The sequence below is a fragment of the Tauraco erythrolophus genome, chromosome Z, assembly GCF_009769465.1.
Source record: "Tauraco erythrolophus isolate bTauEry1 chromosome Z, bTauEry1.pri, whole genome shotgun sequence".
In the NCBI taxonomy this organism is placed as follows: Eukaryota; Metazoa; Chordata; class Aves; order Musophagiformes; family Musophagidae; genus Tauraco; species Tauraco erythrolophus.
In genome coordinates this window covers 3368752-3382386 of record NC_141496.1, presented here as the reverse complement: position 1 = coordinate 3382386, position 13635 = coordinate 3368752, and the positions used below count along the sequence as shown (strand labels likewise).

General features: G+C 47.7%; 1 protein-coding gene across 5 annotated transcripts in view; it reads left to right on the top strand.

Annotated features, from left to right (window-relative positions):
- CTIF (cap binding complex dependent translation initiation factor) overlaps nucleotides 1–13635 on the top strand; it is a 124040-nt gene that overhangs the window by 79754 nt on the left and 30651 nt on the right. For 4 of the 5 annotated variants that reach the window (XM_086629553.1, XM_086629550.1, XM_086629549.1 and 1 more), the window contains 2 exons: nucleotides 3368–3809; nucleotides 5553–5882. In XM_086629553.1, coding sequence (XP_086485679.1) covers nucleotides 3368–3809; nucleotides 5553–5882 — 772 coding nt within the window. The remainder of the gene's footprint in view (nucleotides 1–3367; nucleotides 3810–5552; nucleotides 5883–13635) is intronic. The other variant, XM_086629552.1, reaches the window with a different exon arrangement.

Genomic DNA, 13635 nt, shown 5'->3' with positions numbered 1-13635 from the left:
TGGGAAGATAAAAGCACACAATGAGTCTTTGCCTGAATGCTGGATGATCGTCTAGACCCCTGCCTGCTGCCAAGTCACGGACGTTGCTTCTTGTTTGCCATTCTCTTCCCTTTGCCTTTTATTTTTTTGCAATTTTTTTCCCCCCTAACTTGTTCTAGCTCTGGTGTTTTCCATCCTGTGGTCAATGACTGCAGAGCTTCGGTTTGTGTTTGCTTTGCCCCTTGCCATGGGGATATTGCCTTTTAACTGTCCTGTGCTCTCCCTGTCCTATTGCAAAAGCCCTAAACCAAAAAATCTTGCACATTCCACATTGGCTTAAGTGTTAGGGTTTTTTTTTAATCTTAACCCCTTTTTTTTTTTTTTTCTTTCTTCGCAGCTCTTAAATAGAAATGGTTTGGTTTATAATATCATTATGTCTTTAGGAAAAAAAAATGTCCCTGCTTGCATTTCTTGCAGGAATTTACAGCAGACGTTGGTTCCCAGCTCATTTCCAGGTGTTTTGCCTTACCTCTGCTTAAATTAAAGCTGTGTCTGTGTGCAACTTTTATAATTTCAGTGCAATATTTTCAACTCACATGCAGTAGCAGCCCATCTGGCTAATAAATCTAAATAAAGTGCACCCAAACAGTTGAACTCAGACGTTTGAGACAAGAGAAGAGCAAACCCACAGAAAGCAAAAGCTCAATTGTATCAGCAAAACTCTTGCACACTTAAGTATGTGGGAGCTTAGTACTAGATAAGAGTTCTAACTAACTTTTATTTTGACATTCTCCTTTTAATAAGTGTTGCTTCTTACAAAGCGGTTTATGTGATTGCGTTACTGAGAGGAAACAAAGAAATGCCAGGAAAACTTGATGTGGAGAATCTGTACTCATAAAATGCTTGTAAGCTCCAGCAAACAGGAAAGCTTACCCCATCTCCTTTTTTTTTTTTTTTTTTTTTTTTTGATTTCTTTAAATCCCTCCCTTTCAGCTTGCAAAAAAAAAAAAAAAAAAACCCACAAAAAACAACAAACTGCATTAAATATTTCAGAAAACCAAATCTGGTGGTCTGAGACTAAAGACAAATTCATTCCACTGCCACCATGAACAAGCCTCTTCGTCCTGCGTTGGCCAAACGCAAGCCCTCGCTCTTTATGGTGAAGAGCCAGTTGGCCTCGGAAAATAGGTTTTTAGCTCCTGGGGATGCCAAGGAATACAGATTTGATGGGCAGATGGCTTTGGCAGGCGGGGCTGGAGACCGTTTAGCCGCTGACCATTGAAATGTATTTGTGAATGGTCGCTTCCTTCGCCCGAGTGTATTTAACCGGGCGGTGCAGATGATGAAAATAAAATTAATTCCTATGTGGCGGGTTTGAAGTAAACACTGCTGTCTATCCGAACGGAAGCAGGGGTTTGGGGTAAGGAAAGAGGCTGAGCAGGGGGGTTATAATGGATGCAGACCGGTGTGGTCACCACAGTGCTCACCGTTGTTCCCTCGTTCAGGGGATGGCTCTGGGGAGATGTCCCTTGTGAGCCTCCAGCCAGCGCTGCCCCAGCAGCCTTGTCAGGAGCCGAGCGTTAATGCATCCATGTGCCTTCGGAGCCAATGCTGAGTGGTAAAAAGGCATCAAGCAGGCAGGGAGCTGCTGTCATGCTTAGGACTAACCCTGCAGAATCCCAGGTGAAGGCAGCCAGTGCTGGGACCGTCACCATCTTAGCTTCGTCTTTGATGGTGGCATTCAGCCTGGAGAAGAGAAGGCTCTGGGGAGACCTTCCAGCAGCCTTCCAGTGCCTAAAGGGGGCCTACAGGAAAGCTGGAGAGGGGCTTTTGACAAGGGTGTGTAGTGACAGGACAAGGGGCAATGGATTTAAACTGAAAGAGGGGAGATTTAGATTAGATCTAAGGAAGAAATTTTTTACAATGAGGGTAGTGAGGCACTGGACCAGGTTGCCCAGAGAAGTTGTGGCTGCCCAATAGAACTATAGAATCATAGAATGGTTAGGGTTGGAAGGGACCTCAAAGATCATCTAGTTCCGGTTGGATGAGGCTTTGAGCAACTTGATCTAGTGACAAGTGTCCCTGTCTATGGCAGGGGTGTTGGAACTAGATGATCCTTTAAGGTCCCTTCCAACCCAAACCATTCTATGATTCTATGATTGTATGATTCCAGCTGCCTTCTCTGCTGGGGAGAGCCACGCTGCAGCCTGTGTGGAAGTCTGTAATGTCCGAGGCTGCCAAAGCATTTTTTCCATTCAACCATTGTTTTTTTGGTAACCTGCCATCTTGGCTACCAGTTATGGTCAGCACACAGGGGCTTGCTCACCCCTTCTGAGCTGCTGTAGTCTCTCAAGGAAACCATTGGTGGGCAATTCCTCCTCTTTGTGCCTGTTGAATTGCCATATTATCTGTTTGGAGCTGTATTCACCCAGCCTCCTATCTGGAGGTAACGGTCCTGGCTCCTCGTTGTCAGAGAAGCTTCTGACCTCCAGGTGTCATCCTCAACTTCTTCATCCATGCACACACCCTCTCCACAAGTTTAGCAATGATGAGGGACATGCATGAAGAAAGGCCAAACAAAAACATTTGCTGTGGACACCTCTTTTACGCGGTGATTTGCTTTTTAGTTGTTTTTTTTTTCCACTTAGGAATTCCTGATACACTTAAAATGGTGCACAGCAAACTAATGCAGCAGTGTGCTGTGTTGGTACAGCAGAGGTGGGTGGCAAGCAAAAGGAGCAAGCAATGCTGCAGGCCAGGTATATCCGGAGCTCCTTAGGTCTTCAGAAAAAAATACCTCCTGAAATTCCTATTAGATCTAAAGAAGAAATTCTTCACTCTGAGGGTGGTGAGGCACTGGAGGAGATTTCCCAGGGAAGTTGTGGATGTCCTGTCCCTGGAAGTGTTCATGGTCAGGTTGGATGGGGCTTTGAGCAACCTGATCAAGTGGGAAGCGTCCCTGCCCATGGCAGGGGGGATTGAAACTAGATGATCTTTAAGATCCCTTCCAACCTAAACCACTCATTGATTCTTTAAATTTCTTGCCTGCCTGACTTCCTGCTGATGAGCTGGGACTACCCATGTCTTCCCTGGTTTGGCGTGGAAGCAACACAGGAAACACAGAAACCTGGGAGAGATTTTCTTGGAAAATATGTTATCTAACTATTCATGAAAACTTTCAGCTGAAATGTGCCTGTTATTGAAAAAGATTTAGAGGCATGAGTTGGTTACAGGTTGTGTTAGATGCCAAGAAGTTGACTCCCGTTTTCTGGCACGAACATCCACAGAGCCCACCCACCAAGGACCAGGCTGTGTGGTGGGATAGGTGTGTTGACCAAACAGGACCATGCAGGAAAGGGTGTACTAACAACTTCCTTTGACTTTGCAGGAGACAGCAAAGACTTCCTGGTGGGAACAAGCCTCAGCAGCACGCAGATCATCAGCAAGGTGGCACCAAACATAACAGGGACCACCAGAAACTCTACCAAGGGGGCCAGGCCCCTCACTCCTCAAGCAGGACAGGCCACCACGGCTACAGCCAGAACCGGAGATGGCACCACAACCAGAAGCACTCACCCAATGACAAAGAAACGCACAGAAATGCCAAAGAGACTGAGAATTTGAAAATCGAGGACACCTCTGTCTGCACGGTGCATGCTCCTGTGGAGACGCACCGAGGCCCAGAGGCTGTGGAGAAGCAGTCTCAGCAGTACATCCAGGAGTCAGAGACCAAGAGGAAAGACAGTATTCACGAGCGCATTGGGGAAAGACCCAAGATCAATTTGCTTCAGTCTTCCAAAGACAGGCTGCGGAGGAGACTAAAAGAAAAGGTATTATTTCTTAGGGAAACATTGAGTTTCCCTTTTTCCAAGGGTCTGGCTGTTGCTCCATGCAAAGGGTGGGGTGGGCTGAAGGGGCCTTTGCATGAATGTACCCAACTTATCTTAATCTCCCAGTGTCAACACTTCTCTTGAAGTGTCTTCGTGCTTCTTCAGAAGGCCTTTTATTGACACAATACTAAGGCTCTTGGCTTGACCTCTTGGTTGAGGTTACTACAAGCTTGAGTTCTCCAGGAAGGACTGGGAACTCTTCCCCTACCTGTGCAAAGACCCTCTGGAAGGCTGGTGCACATGTAAGCTGCAACATGGGCGCTCCTTCACCAGCAGCTGATCCCAGCCACTTGCCTCCCCATCTGCAGAGCTCACCTGCTTTGCAAAGAGATCTAGAAAGGGCAGTTTGTCTCCACGATTACAGAGCTTTGACTTCTGAGTGCTGAACAGTTGGAGTCAGCTACTTGAAAGCTGATATCCATTTATCTCGGCAATGATAGAAACACCCTTATCTCTCCCCCTTCCTTCCAACAACCCCAACAACAACAAAACTGTTGCGTGCAAGTGACGGAAGAGAAATCCTTTTTGGAAACAATAATCAGCCTCAGATTTCTGAGGAGTTCAGAGATGGTATCTCCATTTGCTCCCCCCTAAAACTCAGATTCCTTCTCTCGAGATTCTTTTGTCAGACTGGAAAGTGCATCTGTGGGAGTACCTCCGACGAGATTTCCAAAATGCGTAGCAAAAATAATCTGAATATATACAATTCCACGGGAATGCGTGTTGGAAATGTATACCTTTGAATGCTTATGCATTTACTATTTATGTATGTGTTGTGAGGGGGAGGAAGAGATTTTGTTAGTTATTTTTATGTTCTTTAAAGCAATGGGAGTATAGCAGAGACTTTCAGAGTATTCATTTTAAAGCTCTCCCTGCGGATTTGTAGTCTTATAAGAAACACCCGTTCTTGGGTCAGTGTTGTCAACACAAGTGGCCTCCTGATGGGAGTTTTGGACAAATCCAACTGCTGGTTGGCGTTGGGATTGTCTGAAAAATTGCTACAGGTTTGTATTGTGTAGCACGTTTTAAGATTGAACTAGAGGAGTAGAAGGCAGCAGACTAGGGCAAGCGGGATGCATGCCTTACGCTGGGGGAAAGGGGCAAATGAATAACTAAATGTTGAAAAGAAGCAATAAATTGTATGGTGATGACATGAAGTGAAATGTGTAACAGCCAGGTGGTGGGAAAGTTAAGAGTTTTTCTAATGCTAGGATTATGTGGTGTCTTTGATCTCAATTTAGATCATTAAATATATATAAAAAAGTAGGTATTTTTGTAGGATTGTTATCTGAGCATTTTGCAAACATCAGTGCGCTTTCAAAATAGAGGCCAAAAAATGTCAATTATCACCATGTTGCAGACACCTCAGAAACCTGTCCAAGATGCCAAAGGCAGTCAGAGGTGATCAGACCTTGGCACCCTAGCTCAGGACCCTTGAGTACATCTTTTCCTGAGCCAAGGGAGAGGACTCTCGGATTGCGTGCTGTGGGAAATGGGGAGAGAGAACATTTCTGGGTCAGAACTCATTCACTCGTGGTTTTCAATGCTGAGATGAGACCATTGTGCCTCTAAAAGATGCTTTGATTTTTCTTTGTCTGTTTATATGTCTCCTCAACCCCCTACCCCCTTTGCTGTTTGTGGAAGGACAAGGGCTGATATGTCTGTTTTTTCCTTGTGTAACAGACGCCTTGTCTTTCCCTTTTCACGGACCAGGACGAAGTCACGGTGGAAACCACCAATCCTGAAAAGAACAAAATGGACAAATTAATTGAAATCCTCAACAGCATGAGGAACAACAGCAGCGACGTTGACTCCAAGCTCACCACCTTCATGGAGGAGGCCCAGAACTCTACCAATTCTGAGGAAATGCTGGGGGAGATAGTCAAGACGATCTACCAGAAAGCGGTGACGGACCGCAGCTTCGCTTCCACGGCAGCCAAGCTCTGTGACAAAATGGCCCTCTTCATGGTGGAAGGAACCAAATTCCGGAGTCTGCTCCTCAACATGTTACAGGTAATGAGATAGAATTAGTTAGTTAGATGCCTGCAGCTTCGCCCTGCCTGATCTTACCATGTGTTTGGACAGGAGCTGAGCTGTTTCCAAACTCCTTTTGAACCCAGCTGTTGAGAGGAGAAGAGAAGTGTACCTGCAATTTTGTTTGTGCCCATTTCTAATGGTTACCATAGATAACGTGGCATTGAGGGCATTGTCAAGGTGCTCTTCATTCCTACATCATGAACTGTACGGGGAGTTATGGTGTATCACACCAGGGCTGGTCTGTGAAATGAGTGGGTTGCTTGTGGCAGCGTCGCTGTGGTATGATGAAAAGTGAAAGTGGAGGGTCTTTGCTGCTCTTTTCTGCTGAAGTCCTTCTCAGCACCAGAGATACCAAGTTAAGTCATGGTCCCTAAGTAGACGTTCGTTGCATCACCTGGCTGAAGGGCTCGCTCCTGGTTTCTGATTGCAACCCAGACTGAAATAATTTGTGCATTTGCTGTTTATTCTGGGTGACTTGTTTACTGGTATACACAGCACTGTTGGACTGTTCTGCTCCAAAACCATCAACTTGAAGGGGGAGAAAAGAGTAGTGGCTGTGTATCTCATCCATGATGATGGTGGATCAGGGACAAACGGGACTCTCCCCACCTGCCGTCATCTGCTGTAGGGAGCGTGTACCCTCAAAACGGGACTTGCTTTCTGGAGAGGGTGTCACATGGACCTCCATCTTTCTCCCTCTTTGGAGACAGAGCATGTAGAGCTGAAACTGTGAATTTCCATTCTCAATTTAATAGGCATTTCCATTTAGCCATTCCCTCACGCACACGTGTCATCTCTGGCACCTACAAAGCTCTTGTTTCATTTCTCTGTTCTCTGCACGTGTTCAGTGCCCAGCATCACTCCATTTTCTGACACATCTTGCCCTTTTTGCTTTTGTTGGAGATCGTCCGGTGGGTGCTCTGCCTGGCTGCCTGTTCCTTGTGCGGGCTGAGTTGGCTTTTGGGCAATGCAGGAGGCAGGGAAATAAGGAGCAAAATAAAATAATGAAAATCAGCATTTATTTTGACCTAACATAATTCTGCAAAGTGACTGGTCCAGTTTTACTTCTTTCATTGCTCTGGGTGCATATCAAACCTGGCATCTTTGAGCCCACTCCTTCTCCGCTCTACTCTGGGAAGCCCTTGGGCACAACACACATCTGCCCGTTGCGTGTACCAGATGGTGATTTTTTTCCTGATTGATTTATTTCCAAAGCTATTACAAAGCAGGAGATAAACTGTGGTCGACATCAGTCCCAGATTTGGCATCAAACGGCTGGAGGGGGCTCTGACCCCTCCAAGCATCCTGTTCCTCCCATGCCAGGTCATTCTTGTTCTTCTGCCTTTTGGCTGCGTGATGCTAAGAAATCCAAAACAAAGTCCAGGAGCAATGGGCTAGGGAGTGGCAGGGTGTTATCCTGAGGATATGGTTTAATGGGGATTAGGGATGGTTGGACTCGATGATCTCTAAGGTCTTTTCCAACCTAGAAATCTATGAATCTATGAATCTATGAATCCAAAAATTGAGGATAATGGCAGTCCTTCTGGGTTAGGGAGGGCTCTTGAAACTTGCTTTCTTCTCTTGCCCAGCATTTCCACCCCTACCTACAGACCCAGTAGACTGATTTATACTGCAGCGTCGTGTGCAATAACTGACTTCGTGTTCAGCTCTTCATAGCATGAGTGTAGGATAAATAATACATCTGCTGTCTCCAGAGAGTCCCAAAGTGCTTCCCAGGAACACGTAGCCAGTGATAAGAGCATGATGTCCATTGTGGAAAGTTGGGAAGAAATGAAATGTAAAGGGTGAGCAGGGTGTCCAGGTGACTGACTTCATGTGCAAGAGCACAGAAAAACATGCAAAAGGGATTTGCTCAGCCTCAAACTGCACGTCTTTTGAAAATGTCTTGCTGGGGCAAAAGGTGACAGATCACTACAGGTCAAAAGCAAAGTGCTGTGAGAAATTAAATAATTTAACATTTGCTTTCTGATAGTAAAGGATTTTGACTTCCTGCAAGCACGGGAGTTTTTTCCAACCAAAATAGTCAGCTGCATTCCCATGATTCATGACATACTTTGGTCAGCCCAGAACTGGATTTTTTTTTGTGACACATTCAGGCTTGATAGCCCCGACTGGAGACAGACCCAGGTATGAAGCGCAGAAGACTCGTTGCAGCTGCCTTGATGTGAAATAAAGGGGTTGATGGTATGGATATATGATATGTTATCAATATCAGTGTGATATATTGATATATAGTTGATGATAGAAGATTACCAAGCTCTCATCCTGGCCCCTCCACCATCAGGTATTTCCCATCAGCCGTTTCTAGATAATTTACCATTAATTTAAAAAAAAAAAACCAACAAAAAACACTTTAATAAAACGCTTACTCCAGAGCTGGATTTATGTCTCTCTAGCACCTTTCAGACTAATCTGATCCTTGGACGTAAGGAGCTCGGCTCGCCGGGCACCGGCGAGCTGGGGAATTACTCTGCCGGGGTGTGATAAATCGGGATCAACGTGATCCCCCCCCAAGTACTGCTGGCGCCTGGGCCTGGATCGCTCGCCCCCCCCATCTGCTCCCGGCAGATGCTCCTGTTTTGTAGGGTTTTGTTTGTCCCTTTCTCTTGGGATTGTGATGGCAACGGCCCAGCCCCACTGTAGGAGCTCATAAATTAATGCATTAACCCATTTAGCCACCCTACCAGCATCCCAGTACCTATAGACAGCATCCCCATACCCTGCTGGACCTTAAAGCAAGCGCCACAGGGTTTCCCGCAGAGCAGGCAATAAACTGAATAAACTGTCTTTTTAACCTGACTCCTCTTACATTTTCAGCTGTTGACAAGGTGCTCGTGTTCGGGGGCTGCACATGTTCGCAGCTTATCTCAGGGGACTTGTTTTGATCCCAAAACAGATGCCAGCGCCGCGGCACAGGAACGCTGTCGTGTCATCCCCCTCCCTCTAAAGAGCATCTCTTCAGCCGGCGTCGCATCGTTTCAGGCTCTAAGGGGATCTATCAGGAAAACTCTGGTTCCAATTTATCCCTCAGTCTGTGTTTTCATCCCAGATCTCGTCTGAGTCTTGAATTTGGGTGCTGCGAACCTTTCGGGATGCTGAAATGAGACTCGGAAAGGGGCAGAAAGACGAGTCGTGGGGTGGACGGCTGGTTGGGCTCGGGAGATGCTGCCATGCTGGGGCTCAGCACTGCGGGGGGGGTCATTTGGGTTTGGTTTTCTGCTCATTGAGTTTGGTTTGGTGTTTGGTACAAGGAGCAATTTTGAACTGTGTGAGCCCTTGGGATGGACTTGGCCGGATTGGGCTCGGGAAGCTTGGATGGATGGAGACACACAAGCACATCTTGGTGGGTACATGGATGGTTTCTTCACCCCTCTAGAAATACTTTCTTAATTAATAAATTGAAAGTAAGTCTGCTGCGAGAGATTTTTACTTGTCATAGTTTCACCCACTGACTTATCCTGACTTGAGTGCTTTTTTTTTTTTTTTGGCAGGGTGGGGGTGTTAAGCAACGTGCCGCAAACCCTTCACATGTAACATAAGTTGGAGTGTTCCTCTGTTGAAATGGCCGTGCTCTTTATAGCAGAGCTGTGTCTGCATCTGAGCTATGCAGAGCCAAGGGTATTATTAGAGTGGACATCACTGGGGCTGTAATTGTACACTGCTCCCCTTAGCAACCGCGGCCCACAACACATCAAACAGAAGGCTGATACCTTCTTTTAATAATAAAAAAAAAAAAAAACACCAAACCCACACCACTAAATGCACATCTCGAGACGGAGCAGCAGAGCCCGCTGCAGCGCGCGCTCCGGCCAGAGCCGGTGCCTGGTACGTCCATGCAGTTGGAAATGCCTTGGTGCCAGTGGCATGCTATTTGTTGCATACCCCAGGGCTTACCCTAATGCAAATGCATACCCTATGGCATACCCTAATGCATATCCTATCGTGTGTACCCTGTTGCATACCCTATTACATACCTTAACGCACACCCTATTGCATAACCTGTTGTGTACCCTGATGGATACCCTATGGCACACTCTAATGCATATCCTATTGTACACCGTAATGCATACCCTATTGCATACCCTAATGCATACCCTGTTGCATTCCTTATTACGTACCCTATGGTACACCCTAACACATACCCTATTGCATACCTGAATGCATACTCTATTGCATTCCCTGTTGCATACCCTAGCCCTATATGGCATACCTGAATGTATACCCTTTTGCCTACCCTATTGCATGCCCTATCACATACCCACACAGGGTTTCTTCATCATCTTAGTTTAATCTCTCCATGCCCCAGAAATGGCCCTTCCTTTTGGTTCAGTGCTGGGCTTCGCTCTGGTTGTAGAAACTTGAGTTGAATCGCGGGGTTTTTGGCGAAGGTCGCGTTTGGGTTTTGCTGGACTCAGCTGGGTTTGAGATGGTCAGTGTGACCACTTCTGGAGCGGTCAACCAAGATGGTGGCCAAGCTCATAAAACAAAACCTGGTGTTGTCAGCCCAGGTGGAGAACGGAAGATGAAAATTTAGGTTGGAACCCTTCTTGGGATGTAGATGTTGTGGCATTGGGTACTGCAGAATCAATCGAGGTGCAAAGGAAAGTGTTTAGCATGCTGAGCATGAGGATTTGGGAGGAATGAGCTGAAATCCTTCCTTTCCAGAAGGCTTCCTCATCATTTGAGCAAACAACTTAACCTCCCAGTGATAGCAGCCCTTTCTGCATTGTAGGGGTTGTGAGGATAAAGACAGTGAGGGGTACGGTGGGAAATGGGACATGGAAGTAATACGCAGTTAATGCTGAAAGCCAGATTTTTTTTCCCCCTTAACATGATTAAGGTCTGGATGTTTGGTGGGGAACAGTTTGTGGTTTGACAGAGGTGGAGGCAGGAGGATCCGAGCAGGGCTGGAGAGCATCTGACCTGTCCACCATGGCCAACATTGACTGCAAAACCCATCAGGCCTCTTTCTGTGACTGGTCTTAATTCAATTTAATTACAGATGGTCTAGTTCATGCACAGAAAACACAGTGGTGAGAAACACTCCTCTTGGAAAAGAGATTGGGCAGGAGACATCATAGAGGTTGCTTCGCTGAAAGATAGGGGGCAAAAAAGGTCCTAAGGTCTCTGGAGCAAACCCCAAGACCAGAAATACGTGTGTCTTGAGTGCCGCGGCAGTGAGGGTTTGCGCACTCAGCTCCATGGAGCAGCACTACATCCATCTCTCCCATTTGTGCACAAGCCCAACATCACTGCCTGTAATTTCTCTTCCAGAAGAGTTTGATGAGCTTTTCCCAAGGTGAGGTGATAATTCAATGGGGAAAGCCTCCTTGGCTCAAGCTACTCCCACCGCTCTTCTGAGGGGATGAGGGACATCTTGGTGGTGAACCTCAGCAGTGATGTGTCCATGGACTGTGCTCACCCCACAAGAGCCCAGCACAGGCAGGGAAATAACAAATAATGTTGCCCTGGAATAAACTGCTTCGTTTGGGGGTTTGCAGAAATTTGGAGAGCTTGGAAACCTTTTTCCTTACATTTCTGTGCTGATGTTGATGGAGCTGTCCTGGTTTTGTGCACCGCTGTGGAACTTGACAGAGAAAGCTGCCTCCTAAATGCCGCTTTGCAGATGGGATTTATTTTTTATATGTCCAGTGAATTCAGGGGCAATTCTAAATTCATGCACACACATATATACATGCTGTATATACGGGCTTGGAGAGGGGACGGGGAGCACAGCCCTGCAGCCCTGGGAACATCCCCAGCTACCTGCATCCTGAGAGCGTGGAGAAAAGGAGGAGAGGGAAGGAGACTCGTTCCCTCTTGTTTGCCCCTAGCTGCATCTCTGAAGATGCTCTGTAACAGAGTGATGATGATAATTGTTGTTATTTTACATTTTTATAACTTTGCCATTTTTACTAATTTTATATTTTGGTATTATTTTTTTATTATTATTATTTTGCACAGGCATCTGGGGCCAAACATAACCCATGCACGCGTGGGCAGCGGGCAGGAGAGGGAGCCTGGGCAGCGGGCTGGCAGCCTGCCCGCGCCGGCAGGTGAGGGGCAGAGCTGGGCATCAATTAGAGCTTGGCCCTGCCGTACCCATCAGCCCGGCCGAGCCTCGGGAATATGGGAGCCGCTGGCAGACAGGTCCCGTGTGGCTCTGTGAGTTATTGGAGAGCCCTGGATTAAATGTCCAGCTACGTGCTTTAAACTCGGTGCTTTTCCCAAGCGGAGCAGTGGTCGTAGGAGCCGTCCGGCTCCTTTGCAGCCTTTCCGTGATGCTGGAATGTGGCACAGGCGAGGGAACACCGGGCATCACCTTCTTGGAGGCTGATGGTGAGATGAGGGGGAGTTCAATGAAGAGCAAAAAGGGGTTTAACCCAGGATCTGGGGTTTTAACAGAGTGTAAAAAAAAAAAAGAAAAGGCAACAATTTTTCACTGCTAGGAAGGAGGGAATGGGGACAGGAGCTGTGACCCACAAGCACTAGGAGACCTCGAAGCTGGGAATAGCGGGGCTGGACCCCAAATTAAGTTGTCTGCAGAGTTGCACTGCACATCAGTCCTCAGCCCGAGCCCAGGGGTGGGTTCCAGAGCCTGCAGCCCCTCAAGGAGTTGAGTTGCAGCTGGAGGTGGCCATAGGGCCACCGACGTATGAGTGGGCATCACAGGGGATGCCAAGGGGGTCATACCCACTGCCCTGCAGGTAGCTGGGGGCTGAAGTCCATCCAACGCAGCCACGCTCACGGCTCTGTGCAGGGGAGGTGTTTATTTTTGAGCAGCAGGGCATCGTGCAGCTGAGAGATTGATGGGAAGCAGGGCTGAGTTGCAAAACCAAAAAAAGCCTTAGAGTTTAGAAGGTGGCATGTTTGCCTTGAATTCAATGTGCTGGTAAGATTTTATATTGCAACGCTCAGGTTTGTTGTGAAAAAATAGCTGTCGCCTTTACTCCCTAAATAAGTTGTGCCTGGTTTCTCCTGGCTCCTTTTCACCCCGGAGCGGCTGAGTCTGCAAGGTCACGGTGGGGACCAGCCCCTGCTCCAGCATGTGGTGTGACCTCAGGGATGGGACTTGGTGTCCCGTCATCTCCGCTGACCAGTGGATGCCCTATCTGAGCATCTTCCAGTGGTGGTGGGACTCAGCAGAGGTTCCTCTTGGTCCTGCAGGCTGGTGGTGAGCAGCGTCGGGAGCATCCCTGGCTGAGCTGCTGCCACTGCTTGCATTTGCTGCCTGCCGAAACCACAGACCAGGGGGGCCTTTTGGGTGGTGGGACCCGTGCACACCTTGTGCATGGGCTGCAGCGTGGAGGCAACGTGAAGCAGAGGCTCCACCGGGCTCTAGGTGGAGACTGCAGACTGTGCAGCCTGCCTGCAGCCTGCCTGCAGCCCTGGGACAGATCCAGGCAGCAGGCTGCCGGTGAGGTGGACTCCTGTCTGCTCCCAACCATCTGTGGTGGGTGAGGATGCTCAGGACCACACAGGGTACCCCTGGGGCTTTGGTAGGAGAGGCAGGGGGAGGGGGGGGGGGGGGAAGCCTCAAAATCTATTTGATTTATTACAAATTTATAAATTATAAATTTATCCATTGACTGGGAGGCAAGGGAGTGCCTGAGGACCCCCTTCCACCCGCTATGCAGTGGGTAGTGGGGGGCACTTCAGTGTTGAGATCCCCTCAGACCAGACTGGACTGGCATCAGCTCCAGCTCTC